At 38.2% G+C, this 16068-nt stretch overlaps 1 protein-coding gene across 3 annotated transcripts in view; it reads left to right on the plus strand.

Annotated features, from left to right (window-relative positions):
* The window catches only part of CDH2 (cadherin 2), a 232169-nt gene that overhangs the window by 188115 nt on the left and 27986 nt on the right, over window positions 1-16068 (plus strand). For all 3 annotated transcript variants that reach the window (XM_015121712.3, XM_077975545.1, XM_077975544.1), the window contains 5 exons: window positions 5002-5255; window positions 6679-6821; window positions 9574-9807; window positions 10103-10336; window positions 12253-12392. In XM_015121712.3, the coding sequence (XP_014977198.1) occupies window positions 5002-5255; window positions 6679-6821; window positions 9574-9807; window positions 10103-10336; window positions 12253-12392 (1005 nt within the window). The remainder of the gene's footprint in view (window positions 1-5001; window positions 5256-6678; window positions 6822-9573; window positions 9808-10102; window positions 10337-12252; window positions 12393-16068) is intronic.

Below are 16068 nucleotides of genomic sequence, written 5' to 3' on the forward strand. Positions count from 1 at the left end.
TACCTTGGGCAGTATGGCCATTTTCACGATATTGATTCTTCCTATCCATGAGCATGGTATGTTCTTCCATTTGTTTGTGTCCTCTTTGATTTCACTGAGCAGTGGTTCGTAGTTCTCCTTGAAGAGGTCCTTTACATCCCTTGTAAGTTGGATTCCTAGGTATTTGATTCTCTTTGAAGCAATTGTGAATGGAAGTTCATTCCTGATTTGGCTCTCTGTTTGTCTGTTACTGGTGTATAAGAATGCTTGTGATTTTTGCACATTAATTTTGTATCCTGAGACTTTGCTGAAGTTGCTTATCAGCTTAAGGAGATTTTGGGCTGAGACAATGGGCTGAGACAATATACAATCATGTCATCTGCAAACAGGGACAATTTGACTTCTTCTTTTCCTAACTGAATACCCTTGATTTCTTTCTCTTGCCTGATTGCCCTAGCCAGAACTTCCAACACTATGTTGAATAGGAGTGGTGAGAGAGGGCATCCCTGTCTTGTGCCAGTTTTCAAAGGGAATTTTTCCAGTTTTTGCCCATTCAGTATGATATTGGCTGTGGGTTTGTCATAAATAGCTCTTATGATTTTGAGGTACGTTCCATCAATACCGAATTTATTGAGCGTTTTTAGCATGAAGGGCTGTTGAATTTTGTCAAAAGCCTTTTCTGCATCAATTGAGATAATCATGTGGTTCTTGTCTTTGGTTCTGTTTATATGCTGGATTATGTTTATTGATTTGCGAATGTTGAACCAGCCTTGCATCCCAGGGATGAAGCCCACTTGATCATGGTGGATAAGCTTTTTGATGTGTTGCTGAATCCGGTTTGCCAGTATTTTATTGAGGATTTTTGCATCGATGTTCATCAGGGATATTGGTCTAAAATTCTCTTTTTTTGTTGTGTCTCTGCCAGGCTTTGGTATCAGGATGATGTTGGCCTCATAAAATGAGTTAGGGAGGATTCCCTCTTTTTCTATTGATTGGAATAGTTTCAGAAGGAATGGTACCAACTCCTCCTTGCACCTCTGGTAGAATTCAGCTGTGAATCCATCTGGTCCTGGACTTTTTTTGGTTGGTAGGCTATTAATTGTTGCCTCAATTTCAGAGCCTGCTGTTGGTCTATTCAGGGATTCAACTTCTTCCTGGTTTAGTCTTGGAAGAGTGTAAGTGTCCAGGAAATTATCCATTTCTTCTAGATTTTCCAGTTTATTTGCGTAGAGGTGTTTATAGTATTCTCTGATGGTAGTTTGTGTTTCTGTGGGGTCGGTGGTGATATCCCCTTTATCATTTTTTATTGCGTCGATTTGATTCTTCTCTCTTTTCTTCTTTATTAGTCTTGCTAGTGGTCTGTCAATTTTGTTGATCTTTTCAAAAAACGAACTCCTGGATTCATTGGTTTTTTGGAGGGTTTTTCTGATCTTAGTTATTTCTTGCCTTCTGCTAGCTTTCGAATGTGTTTGCTCTTGCTTCTCTAGTTCTTTTAATTGCGATGTTAGAGTGTCAATTTTAGATCTTTCCTGCTTTCTCTTGTGGGCATTTAGTGCTATAAATTTCCCTCTACACACTGCTTTAAATGTGTCCCAGAGATTCTGGTATGTTGTATCTTTGTTCTCATTGGTTTCAAAGAACATCTTTATTTCTGCCTTCATTTCGTTATGTACCCAGTAGTCATTCAGGAGCAGGTTGTTCAGTTTCCATGTAGTTGAGCGGTTTTGATTGAGTTTCTTAGTCCTGAGTTCTAGTTTAATTGCACTGTGGTCTGAGAGACAGTTTGTTATAATTTCTGTTCTTGTACATTTGCTGAGGAGTGCTTTACTTCCAATTACATGGTCAATTTTGGAGTAAGTACGATGTGGTGCTGAGAAGAATGTATATTCTGTTGATTTGGGGTGGAGAGTTCTATAGATGTCTATTAGGTCTGCTTGCTGCAGAGATGAGTTCAATTCCTGGATATCCTTGTTAACTTTCTGTCTCGTTGATCTGTCTAATGTTGACAGTGGAGTGTTGAAGTCTCCCATTATTATTGTATGGGAGTCTAAGTCTCTTTGTAAGTCTCTAAGGACTTGCTTTATGAATCTGGGTGCTCCTGTATTGGGTGCATATATATTTAGGATAGTTAGCTCTTCCTGTTGAATTGATCCCTTTACAATTATGTAATGGCCTTCTTTGTCTCTTTTGATCTTTGATGGTTTAAAGTCTGTTTTATCAGAGACTAGTATTGCAACCCCTGCTTTTTTTTGTTCTCCATTTGCTTGGTAAATCTTCCTCCATCCCTTTATTTTGAGCCTATGTATGTCTCTGCGTGTGAGATGGGTCTCCTGAATACAGCAGACTGATGGGTCTTGACTCTTTATCCAGTTTGCCAGTCTGTGTCTTTTAATTGGAGCATTTAGTCCATTTACATTTAAGGTTAATATTGTTATGTGTGAACTTGATCCTGCCATTATGATATTAACTGGTTATTTTGCTCGTTAGTTGATGCAGTTTCTTCCTAGCCTCGATGGTCTTTACATTTTGGCATGTTTTTGCAATGGCTGGTACCGGTTGTTCCTTTCCATGTTTAGTGCTTCCTTCAGGGTCTCTTGTAAGGCAGGCCTAGTGGTGACAAAATCTCTAAGCATTTGCTTATCTGTAAAGGATTTTATTTCTCCTTCACTTATGAAACTTAGTTTGGCTGGATATGAAATTCTGGGTTTAAAATTCTTTTCTTTAAGAATGTTGAATATTGGCCCCCACTCTCTTCTGGCTTGTAGAGTTTCTGCCGAGAGATCTGCTGTTAGTCTGATGGGCTTCCCTTTGTGGGTAACCCGACCTTTCTCTCTGGCTGCCCTTAAGATTTTTTCCTTCATTTCAACTTTGGTGAATCTGGCAATTATGTGTCTTGGAGTTGCTCTTCTCGAGGAGTATCTTTATGGCGTTCTCTGTATTTCCTGGATTTGAATGTTGGCCTGGCCTACTAGGTTGGGGAAGTTCTCCTGGATGATATCCTGAAGAGTGTTTTCCAACTTGGTTCCATTTTCCCCCTCACTTTCAGGCACCCCAATCAGACGTAGATTTGGTCTTTTTACATAATCCCATACTTCTTGCAGGCTTTGTTCATTTCTTTTTCTTCTTTTTTCTTTTGGTTTCTCTTCTCGCTTCATTTCATTCATTTGATCCTCAATCGCTGATACTCTTTCTTCCAGTTGATCGAGTCGGTTACTGAAGCTTGTGCATTTGTCACGTATTTCTCGTGTCATGGTTTTCATCTCTTTCATTTCGTTTAGGACCTTCTCTGCATTAATTACTCTAGCCATCAATTCTTCCACTTTTTTTTCAAGATTTTTAGTTTCTTTGCGCTGGGTACATAATTCCTCCTTTAGCTCTGAGAAATTTGATGGACTGAAGCCTTCTTCTCTCATCTCGTCAAAGTCATTCTCCGTCCAGCTTTGATCCGTTGCTGGCGATGAGCTGCGCTCCTTTGCCGGGGGAGATGTGCTCTTATTTTTTGAATTTCCAGCTTTTCTGCCCTGCTTTTTCCCCATCTTTGTGGTTTTATCTGCCTCTGGTCTTTGATGATGGTGATGTACTGATGGGATTTTGGTGTAGGTGTCCTTCCTGTTTGATAGTTTTCCTTCTAACAGTCAGGACCCTCAGCTGTAGGTCTGTTGGAGATTGCTTGAGGTCCACTTCAGACCCTGTTTGCCTGGGTATCAGCAGCAGAGGCTGCAGAAGATAGAATATTTCTGAACAGCGAGTGTACCTGTCTGATTCTTGCTTTGGAAGCTTCCTCTCAGGGGTGTACTCCTCTCTGTGAGATGTGGGGTGTCAGACTGCCCCTAGTGGGGGATGTCTCCCAGTTAGGCTACTCAGGGGTCAGGGACCCACTTGAGCAGGGAGTCTGTCCCTTCTCAGATCTCAACCTTCGTGTTGGGAGATCCACTGCTCTCTTCAAAGCTGTCAGACAGAGTCGTTTGCGTCTGCAGAAGTGTCTGCTGCGTTTGTTTAGTTTACTGTGCCCTGTCCCCAGAGGTGGAGTCTACAGAGACAGGCAGGTTTCCTTGAGCTGCTGTGAGCTCCACCCAGTTCAAGCTTCCCAGCAACTTTGTTTACCTACTTAAGCCTCAGCAATGGCGGGCGCCCCTCCCCCAGCCTCGCTGCTGCCTTGCCGGTAGATCACAGACTGCTGTAGATCACAGACTGCTGTGCTAGCAATGAGGGAGGCTCCGTGGGTGTGGGACCCTCCCGGCCAGGTGTGGGATATGATCTCCTGGTGTGCCTGTTTGCTTAAAGCGCAGTATTGGGGTGGGAGTTACCCGATTTTCCAGGTGTTGTGTGTCTCAGTTCCCCTGGCTAGGAAAAGGGACTCCCTTCCCCCTTGCGCTTCCCAGGTGAGGCAATGCCTCGCCCTGCTTCAGCTCTCGCTGGTCGGGCTGCAGCAGCTGACCAGCACCGATCGTCCGGCACTCCCCAGTGAGATGAACCCAGTACCTCAGTTGAAAATGCAGAAATCACCGGTCTTCTGTGTCGCTCGCGCTGGGAGTTGGAGACTGGAGCTGCTCCTATTCGGCCATCTTGCTCCGCCCCCCCGGGTTGTTTTCAATTCATCATAGACTGGTGAAAACTTCCCTGGATGAGGAGTGATCTTTGTAGTAATGTTTGAGAGTGTGCATTTAGACAGTCATGTTCTCATTGACTTTAAATTATTTAGTATTTTTAGTCAACAGTGCTATTCTTAAGAATAATCAAGTTTTTAGATGTACCTAAATAAATAAATCTGTGCAGTAATCGTGTGCATTGTTTTGTGAACATAAATCTTTTAAGTACTCAAGATTTATAATTAGGTTAATTGGAATAAATATTTTGATAAGTGACCATGCTAATGCATGTTTTCCAGAAACTTGAGAGGAACTTTATCATGTAGTAAATGAAGAAATTAATTTTTTGGAAATGGAGTTGATAGAGGAATAAACTACAGAATGCAAGCATTCTTATTTCCTGCAAAAATATGGCTTCCTTTTTATTTTCCAGCCAATCGACTTTGAAACAAATAGGATGTTTGTCCTTACTGTTGCTGCAGAAAATCAAGTGCCATTAGCCAAGGGAATTCAGCACCCACCTCAGTCAACTGCAACCGTGTCTGTTACAGTTATTGACGTAAATGAAAACCCTTATTTTGCTCCCAATCCTAAGATCATTCGACAAGAAGAAGGGCTTCATGCCGGTACCATGTTGACAACATTCACTGCTCAGGACCCAGATCGATATATGCAGCAAAATATTAGGTATGAAATGCTGTTTGCAGTGCTTTTGGAGCTTATGTTCTAATTCACTATTCACTATCACTATTCACTATCTAATTCACTATTTGAGTAAGAAATTTTCATTGGAATCAAAACTACATATTAAAAGATAATTTCAAATTCTTTGAATTTTCTTCTCAGTCAATGATTATATTAGATATAGATATCTGTATCCATATTAAAATGGCTTTATTATTTGAAGAAAAAGCTGTTCTTGCTTCTCTGTACCTGCCATTTTTACTTTTAAAATACTTTAGAATTATTTAGCCTGTGCCTTTATGCCAAACATCACAAAAAGGTTCCACAGGGAACTTTCAGAAGCTTATAACATTTATCTCTCCTCGATGCATCATGAAGGAAAGAAAGCTTATGCCAAAACCAGTATCTAAGAGCTAAGTATTTTCATCCCTTACCTGTACAGTAGTTATTGGACTTATAAAACTTATCTGTAAAGATTTCCAAACTAGCAAAATCTAATTTATCCTTCCCGATGAGGGAGTGGATGGTTGGCAGAGCACACGCCATGCAACTCTTCTCCAAACCTGGTGATGATCATTTTTAAAATGAACTTATATTTCATTAAACTTCTTACAGAACTGCTGCTAAAAGATGACTTCATATTGTTATCTTTTATTGAATGTTAAATGTTCTCCATTTCTCTATTCACTGAAATCAAGATAGCTATTAATAAATAGCCAGTTAATAGAGGTATTGAAATCCTACAACTTTACCTCTCTAAACATAGCATACCTTTTCCAATCCGATTGGTTATCTAATCTTTAAAAGTTAATCCTCACTCCAAATTTTAAAAAGGAATTTAAGCTGATAAATCTGCCAATTTAGACTCAAGACTATAGGCCTTTCTTTGCAAAGGTATAGATCTGAGGCTCGGCCCAGTGTGAAAGATGCAAGTAGGAATGGGATTATGGTCTTTCCAGTGTGGCTTCATGTTGGCCATGATAAAGTGTTAAAATGTTTTAGGCGTGTTCTTTGTGATACAGTATTCAATTTCTATTGTAATTTCTCTTAACTCCTACACATTGAGACTACTGCTTATCTAGAAACTATATTCAAGCTATTTTCCTGCACCATTGATATCTGCTGAAGTGGACAAGAACCTAAAATGATATCTTTCCAATCTGCTTTAGCCCACATTAGAGAGACTGTGCTCCTAGTCTTGTCCCTCAGACACCTGTAGAATGTTCCCTACATGCCTGACCACACAACCTTTATGTGCCTCCCAATACCACTGTCACAAAAATACTTTTTCATGTTAAAGCTGTATTTCCAGCCATCATCTACGGAAATGCAAGTTAATGAGCCAGTTGCATTTGGAACTAAACCTGTAAAATATGCTTTTTTAAAGTTTCATATAAAAAAATTAAACTTCACTTTCATTTTGTAGATACACTAAATTATCTGATCCTGCCAATTGGCTAAAAATAGATCCTGTGAATGGACAAATAACTACAATTGCTGTTTTGGACCGAGAATCACCAAATGTGAAAAACAATATATATAATGCTACTTTCCTTGCTTCTGACAATGGTATGTTCCCTGTTTTTTCTTGTATGTTGATGAAAGACAGTAGATCCTCATCATGCATGCTCAGGAATTAAAATTTTCTACAAAACTCAATTGCCTGGAAAACTGACTTTTATAACTCCGAGGTCCAGCTTTTATTTATCATTTCAGACAGGTGTTCTTGGGACATCCTTCATTCTTTGCAATGACTGTTCTCAATGTTCATCCACCATTCATGTAGACATACCTTTGTTATCTTATTGTGCTGTCACACGTTGATGCCCTAAGTCCATCCTCAGTGGCCCTAGACGCTGGGTTTTTTGAGTGGCTCTTTTTATATGTCTTCTAGTCACTCTGTTTGCTGCCATTCATATATGCATCTCTATCAGTCTTGCTTTTTATAATTCTCTGCCTCTGTCTGCCATGGGCTAGGAAGCTTAATTTTGTGCATAAATTGAGCTAAGTGAGTAGTGAGCTTCAGGGTGTGGGTTTTGGAATATATACGTAGCACCTTCTTTTTTTCCTGAGTCTCTGCTGGTTTTTAATTGGTTAAGATTTACAGATAAGGACTTTTTTCAGATATGTAATACAAAGGGAACTTACGTAGGCCTGATGAGGGGCTTATTTTGCTTTGTTAGCTCTCAGTATGATGTGTGCTTCAGACTTCAAGCTCTGGAGTTCTACAGGACCCCCAGGCGCAGACTCCAGCTTTCCCACTTTGAACTGTGGGATTGGCATGAGGTTTTAAATATATTTATTTCCTTTTTTTGTTAAATAGAGATCGGTATCAGCACCTAACTCAGTGTTTTAACTAAAATATAATGACTTCTACATATATATGAAGCATTTGAAACAGTGGCTGACACAAAGTAACCACTCAAATAAGTATTCCTATTGTGTATTAATAGTTTCAAAACTGAACTACAAGTATATTTTACAATATTTTCAGTATTAAACTATGAATATGACTGTTGGTATTTAATAAAAAAAAATAGCAGGCTTCAATTTGGTGGTTGAAGTTGGTGTTTGCAATTTTCAAATTGTAAAGTATTTTGCATTGCTAAAATATTACATACCAATACTTTAAGAATAATGTCAATGAACCTTTCTAAATCTGTATACTAAGATTTAATGAGATTACTATTTGTAGAAAATCTATGTAATGACCAACCAAAGAAATATTTCTTATCCTTTTTATATGGGACCTCTTGTTTAAATAGTGTTGGAACTTTGTAGGAATAGCTTTTGCCATTGTACATCAAAGCATATCATTAGTACCTGTTTTATGCTTTTTTGCCATAAACAGTGGCTTGCTTTCTACAGTGGAACTGAAAGTAATGCATCTTGAATCACTAGGTTAAGATCTAAAGAGCCATAAAATTATATGTATATATGTATGTATATTGGTTGTGAGTTATGACCAGATTTCTCATTCACCAATAAGGATTGTTTTCTAATTGAAAGGCTTTTGATAAGAGAGAGAAGTGACCTGTTAAATGTATGTAGCTGTGATGTTTTGCAAGTGCACTTTATTTTTAGTCACAAGGCTAGATTTGGAGCCCCAGCTCTGTTCCTTAATGATTAGGCAAGCTCTTATACTCTTTATGCCTTAGTTTCATTATTAATAAATTGTTTCACTACCTACATATTCTATATAGTTGTTATAAAAGTATAGTAATATTAAACATGATAATAAATTTCAAAGTCCCTCAAACTATTGAGTATCATAGTGGTCATGGTGGTGTTGGAATATTGTAACAGCCACTATACGCTTCCAGTTCAGCTCTCCCTGATCTTAGAACCATCATGTTCCTCATAGAAATTGGTAAACATTCCTCCTTATTCCCTCCCCAGGATTGTGTATGTATGTGCACCTTCCTAGTTGCATGACCTTTGGCAGGTCCCTTAAATCTCTGGTCTTCAGTGTACAGCATTATTTATAAAATATTCATAAACATATTATATATATGTGAGTGTGAATATTTATAGTATAGCAGAAGAAAATCAAATCACTATAAATTATCACACAAAGTGGTGGAGACAGCATTTTATTATCGTGGAATGAGAATGGGTTTGAGGTCAGGCCGACCCATCTTTAGTAACAACTCCACCACTTACAAGAGTGTGTGGCCATGAGCAGTTTACAGACTCAGGTTCATCTGTTTAAACCTGTGTCACAGGATTACAATGAAAGAATGTACATAGAGCAGCCTAATATGATCTCAAGCAGGTAGTTGGTTAGTAAATATCATTTCTCTTCTGCATGATATTCCTTCCTGAGTTGAGGTCTGTGGTTCTGTATCACTTGTCTGTAGACTGTTTCAAGAAGTCAAAGCTGTGTTAGATCATTAAAAGCATTCTTATGTTCTTTCATGCATATGTATTGGTTCTCCATAAAAAGAGTAGGGTCCACAGGATCACGAGCCCTGTGTTTGCATCTCCAACATTCCTCACAGTGTCTGGAGGAGCATGGTCTGTGCAAGCCCTGAATAATGGGCAGGAGGGGCAAGGAAGGTCTGGGATTCCATAGCAGGGGCATTCTTCGTCACCTTGCTCAGCTCCTGCAGAGCAGCAGTGGCAGCTCAGGGTCATTCTTTCTGGCAAGCAGGAAGGGGCTTTGTTCTGGAAACGGTCTGCCCAGATGCCATAGCAACTAAATTTTTCCAAGGTTACACAGTTATAAGGGCCAGAAGGTTAGAAGCTTTGAGAATTTCACCATAATTGAGGCTCATTGGAGAGAACTGTTCAGCATCGCTTGTGATTTTTCTCTTTTCAGGAATTCCTCCTATGAGTGGAACAGGAACGCTGCAGATCTATTTACTTGATATTAATGACAATGCCCCTCAAGTGTTACCTCAAGAGGCAGAGACTTGCGAAACTCCAGACCCCAATTCAATTAATATTACAGCACTTGATTATGACATTGATCCAAATGCTGGACCATTTGCTTTTGATCTTCCTTTATCTCCAGTGACTATTAAGAGAAATTGGACCATCACTCGGCTTAATGGTAAGAACAGGTTAATTATTTGAATATATATGCAGTTGAGAGATTTTGAAGCCTGGCATGAAAAGTTAATTTTTATGTGCTTCGTAATCTTCTCATTATACATATTTTAAAAGCTACTTAAAGTTTAAGTAAGATATTAAAGGCCTTTATGGCCAAAAAAGTATTTAGAATGCAGCATAGTTGTAATTCACTTTATGTGTACTGTTAGGTAGTAAATACATTCTGAACAATGCTATGTGTTTTTTTACCACTTTAAGTATTACCTATCAAACTATGTTTTTCCTTTTTCATATAGGTGATTTTGCTCAGCTTAATTTAAAGATAAAATTTCTTGAAGCTGGTATCTATGAAGTTCCCATCATAATCACAGATTCGGGTAATCCTCCCAAATCAAATATTTCCATCCTGCGCGTGAAGGTTTGCCAGTGTGACTCCAACGGGGACTGCACAGATGTGGACAGGATTGTGGGTGCAGGGCTTGGCACTGGTGCCATCATTGCCATCCTGCTCTGCATCATCATCCTGCTTAGTGAGTACTTTTATTGTCTTTTAGATTTCAGTTCTTTTAGCTTCCAGGATGTTCAGCAAAGTCATTTGTTGCTATTGTCTGGCAAGGTAGTCTAACAACCCTTTGACCTTTCAGCATTTCCTCGCCAATCATATATGGGTCGGCCAAGTCCACTTTAGAATGAAAAAACCCCAGAGCTTTGTTTCAAGCACTTGAGGTTTGCAACAAGCCTCCTCAGCATGCCTCTTCCGTGCCCTCTTACCCTTTCTCATGTTGATTGCTTAGGGAGCTGTAGTAAACGCTTTTCATAGAAAAAACGTTAAACAATCCGAAGTTTGAGCACTTTTCTTATGATTTGAGTATGAATTTATGGCACGTAGTTGTTGATTTAGGAAAATAAGTATATCGCTTTCCTTCACCTTCCTTCATATAAAGCACAGTCAGCAACGTGCTCCAGTCATGCGAGGATCAAGGTATTTGTTTCTGAAGGGCTGTGTAAAAGAGTGAGAGATTGCACTTCACATACAGCACATTTGATAATAGAAATGATTACACAGCTCACTAAATTGTCTGTCTTTAGAGTAAGTGTAGATTAAGGAATTGCTTCTTTTGAAGATACTTTACAATCTTTGGTTCAATGGAATGCAAAAAAATTAACCACTGGAAAGTACTTTAGGAACCACTTCTAAGCATGCAGGTTAAAAGAATAAATTGCCTGGGCCCTGTGTTTTATTGTGAAATAGCAGCAGGACTTAGTTTATTGTGTGATCATGCTATACACCAATCACTTTCTTGAAAATGTTGGCCATTTCTTTTATGTTTTCTCCATTTACAAGTGTTCTGGTAATTTAGAATTCTATCCCTTTATTCTAAGCAATTACTATAGAAGTCTAAGCATTTTTTACTTCCTGTGTGGAGACTACTTTGGCTATAATTTGAAACCTGCATGCTATACTAATAATCCACTTGCTAGATTTAGCCCTGGAACAATAGCAAATGAGATCATGTTATCTGGCTTTAAAAGGAGGATATTTACTTTTATGGCCAATAATAAAAATATGCTCCAATAGGAGTCATTAAATCTTTTGCTTCAGGATATAAACTGATACCCCCAGATTTTAGACAGAATTTGTTCCTAGATGTGCACTCAGGGATATGTTTCTGTTTCAACTGAAATGTGCCATAGTTGCCAATCTTATCAAGAAAGACTTAGGTATGATGGATTATGGCAATGAAGAAGTAACTGACGTTTTGAAGGAAACTGAATTGGTGCTGATTTTAACATCAACTTACTGGAAAATTTATGGTTCTAGACCTGGCACAAAGTATAAAACATGAAAGTCTAATGTTTTTTCAGTGTTCAAATGAATCCCCTAGCTTTCTTAGCTGAAACACGCACCAGCCTCTGGGAGTCAAAACCTCAAGGTCCAATTCCTGACTTAGTTCCAATTTACTACCCAGGTCATCTGAGCAAACTTTGTCCTCCTGGAGAAGTGTTGTTTTCTGTGAATTTCAGAGTGTAGTGATGACTGACCAACCTAAATAACACAGCAAGTAACAACTTACTGCTGTTTTGTGTCTCTAGAATTTACGAGGCCCTATTAAGGACAACTATCCTTTAGCAAGCCAAAGGGAAGATAGAAAAAGTTACTGTCCCCATATGTGGATGGTAAAACTAGAACAAGGATGATCACCTCTCAAATGAGTTTGCAGGGCACCAGGGATGGGAGCCCAGGCCTTCATACTCTAAACCCAGTGCTTCAGGCTGCCTTGTCTTGTCTCTCTTAATGTGAGATCAGAAATATATAGTAGAGTGAAAGATGCATTATAAGCCTTCAGCCTATATAAGTATAAATTATTAGTACTGAATACTGTGACTAGATAGGCCAGGCTTTAAAAATGACAATATTACGTATTTTTACTATTTTCCTACCTAGTCCTTGTGCTGATGTTTGTGGTATGGATGAAACGCCGGGATAAAGAACGCCAGGCCAAACAACTTTTAATTGATCCAGAAGATGATGTAAGAGATAATATTTTAAAATATGATGAAGAAGGTGGAGGAGAAGAAGACCAGGTGAGCAGTGCTTTAAATCTTTAAAAAGAAATTTTATGATCATATAAATTTAGTAGTGGGAAGTGTTAATACATCAGTAAGAAAATGGTATCAGGTTTCCCTTCTGTTATCAGTCATTTGGTGAATTGTTTCCTGTGTGTGTTGAATATTTCTCAATTTTTTTTCGAAGTACCAAATGTCATTGTGTTTATTTTGTAAAAAAAAAAAAAAAAATCATTAACATTGTTTCAAAGACTTTAAACCCAATTCTAGTTATATCTATGTAATGATAAATACACTGTTCTTTATAGTTTCTCTTCACTGGATATCCAAAATATATTAAAAGCATCTTCTGCTTTGGGATCTAGATAATTATATGTATGGTAGAAAACTAAGACTATTTATTCCACAAGTATTTACCAAGGAAATCCAATATTTCAGGTACTGTTTTAATCCCTGAAGATACTTCCATGGGCAGAGTTAACAAATATCTACCCTTAAGAGTCTTACATTCTTATGAAGTATTTGAAGTTACAGTGAACATCTAGTTCATCTTTGTATTTATAGTGTCTGTCATAGTTCCTGGCTCGAAGTGGTTGTTCAATAGATGTCAGAATCCCCTTCTGGCCATTAAATAATATGAGCCTATATCACTATGTGCATATGGGACTGCATACCTCTTCAAGGATGAGAATAACCATAAATGGAAAACAAAGATCTCCACTGTTCTGAAGCAACTTTTTCAGTGTTATCATAGCAAACATCTATAAGCTCTGTACTACGTGCCAGGCATTCTGTTAAGTACATTAGGTGCTACTCTCTCTTAAATCCTTGAAACTTGTGATATTAGTACTGTGAACATCTCCACTTTTGTGGTATAAACCCAAGTTTAAGGATGGTTAGATTCTACAAAATCATGCACTTAGGAAGTAATAGATGCAGAGTTTGCATGTAGGTTTCTCTGAATTCACAGCCTAAACCAACTATTCTGATACAGTTTCTCTTGAAATTATATGGGCAGTATTAATGTAATCCATGAGAAATCACTGTGACAGGTAATTCTTAGATACATTTGATAGTAGTCATCTAATTTCTACTGGCTAATGCGAATGTCAGGGATAATAGTCTGAAAGAGAACCTAGGATTCTTTGGTTTTGCATCAGTATCAGTAAGTTAAAATGTACTGTCTTAAGTATATGTGCAGATATTATTGATAAGGCTATTAATTGAATAAAAGCAAATTTTCATGAACATATTTTTCCCTTCACTCCTTTGAGGAAATGATACATCACTTTTCATTTTACAGAGCACATTTACATCCATTATTATTTAATATTTGTGGCAGCCCCTTAGAGTTTTCCATTTTACATTTGAAGAAAGTTGCATGATTTACTTTCAGAGTTTGTAACCCCACAGAGCCAGGACTCAAGGCCTCATGTTCTGATTCCAGGTTCCGTGCTTGGTTTACAGTACCCCAGCTCTCTCATTTAGAAGAGATGCGTATTTAAAATATGTTGAAAACTTGACTCATGTGTAAAGCCATTTTGAATACTGACTAATTAAAGTGGCTCTATAAATATACCTTAGGGTGTTTTGCTTATGAATGTCTTTGAATATTAAAATTCACGTTTGGCTTAATTATTTAATCTATTCTTTCACACTCCTAGGCTGTTTTCAAGATCAACAAACATATATTGGTCACATTCTCTCATAAATCATCTACTTTCAGTATTTTATTTCTTATGTAATTGTGTATACTTTACAAAGGCATAAACCTAAAACCCAGCTCAGTTAGGCTTCAGTAAAAGTAGTAATAACTGTAAGACCACCTGTAGTAACTGGATGCTGCCCAAAATTGGAGGCTCAGAGGCAAGAACCAAGAAAATTCTCGTATAGGGACTGGACCATGAGGTATTTAATGTCAACTGATCCGAATCTTTCTCTCCTTTCCCCACCAGTCCCTTCGATAAATTGTTTAATATGGCTTTATTGTTATAGTTATATTAGGAAAGACTTATTTTATTTATTGACTTTATCCACTTAGATTGATGCTTGAGATTAAGTGGTGAAACTCACGTATTATAAGATTTGTTAAAATAATTATCATAAATCTTCAGGTTCCTCTTTACCTAATCTCTGAAGCTCGTTGGGTTTTGGGGATTTTTTTTGACCCCAGCCAAACTCTTGGACATGAATGTGTTGCTTCATACCTACTTCCCCACGAGTCCAAAGATTTTTCTGGAATTTTATCTGTATTGTACTCTGGGGCTAATTTTTAAATTTGGTACCAACCTTCCTGTGGCGTCTTTTTGTCTGGGTTCTTGAGAGCATATTAGTCTAGATCAAGAGCTTCCACTCATCTGTGATCCTCTGTTGTGATTTCTGCATGCAGTTCTCATTCTAGACAGTTGTGACAAAATTATATAATGGGATTTTTATGCATCTAATTTTTAACCTCATAACACAATAAAATATGTGATGTAGGAGTGCCACACCAAGGCTCTTTCTCCTCTATCTCTAAACCGTTCATGAAATCCATTCACTTATCTTCATTTCCAAGGCCTCTACCTTCACTTCCCTCCATCCTACAACAGATTCCTAAACAGTGTCTTGTCTGTGCTTTAACATTCCAATCCACCCTTTGGAACTTCTTCCTTAGCATGACAGCTCTTCAGCGCTGCACCCAGCCCTTGGTTTACCCCCTCGTAAACTAGATAAAAACCCATGAGAAAGAGTCAGTGGTGGGTGCAGACTCCCTCAGGATGTGAATTCATCAAGCCTGTTGACTCACAGTGACTTCAGCTTCCTTCAAAGTTTGGGTGATTTATCCGTATGTTTTTTAAAGGCGGAGTTCTGTCTTCTTCCTCTCACTCTTCTTTCAGGGATAAAGGCAGCTGTGGGTCTTCTCCTAGAAAGGGCTTGTCTGATTCTATATTTTCATTCAGTTAGGCTTTATTTTGTTCTCTGCTATCTTATGGTTTCAAAAAGCTTTGGTTGGGAAGTTAGCTGATTTGTTCTTGGCATTAGAGTTTGAATAATGGTCTCGTGACTTTATCCCAACCAGAAGCAGATGCTTTCTATAGGGTTAAGAGTGTAACTACGACTCACACCAACAAAGAACATTTCCAGCACCCTAGAAGCTTCCCTTGGACCCACAAACAGGTGGTTTGCCCTCTGTCCAAAGTAACCACTCTTTTTTATTTCTGTACCATAGATTAGCATTCCCTGGTTTTGACTTTTATGTAAATAGATATCAAACAGTGGGCACTCTGTGCATCTGGCTTCTATTACTCAACATTATACCTGTGAGATTTGTGTGTAGAAGTAGTTCATTTTTGTCACTGCTGAATAGTATTCTGTTGTAAGAATTAACTACATTTTATGTATCCATCCTACTTCACTTAGGCACTTGAGGTTTTCCAATTGGGTTATTATGAATAAAACTGTTATGAACATTTGCATGCATATGTTCTAGTGCATTTTCTGGTGTGTGCACAGGAGTTGAATGTCTGGGCCACGGAGTGTGCATATGTGCAGCTCGACTACAGTCCTGTACGTTTTCCAAAGTGATCGTACAATTGACATCTCCCTTCCCCACTGTGGTACATGAAAGTTCCAATTGCTCCACATCCTCTTTCTCACTTAGCCCTTGGATTTTTTTCAGTCTTTTAAAATTTAGGTCACATTGATGATGTAT

The sequence above is a fragment of the Macaca mulatta genome, chromosome 18 (assembly GCF_049350105.2).
Source record: "Macaca mulatta isolate MMU2019108-1 chromosome 18, T2T-MMU8v2.0, whole genome shotgun sequence".
NCBI lineage: Eukaryota > Metazoa > Chordata > Mammalia > Primates > Cercopithecidae > Macaca > Macaca mulatta.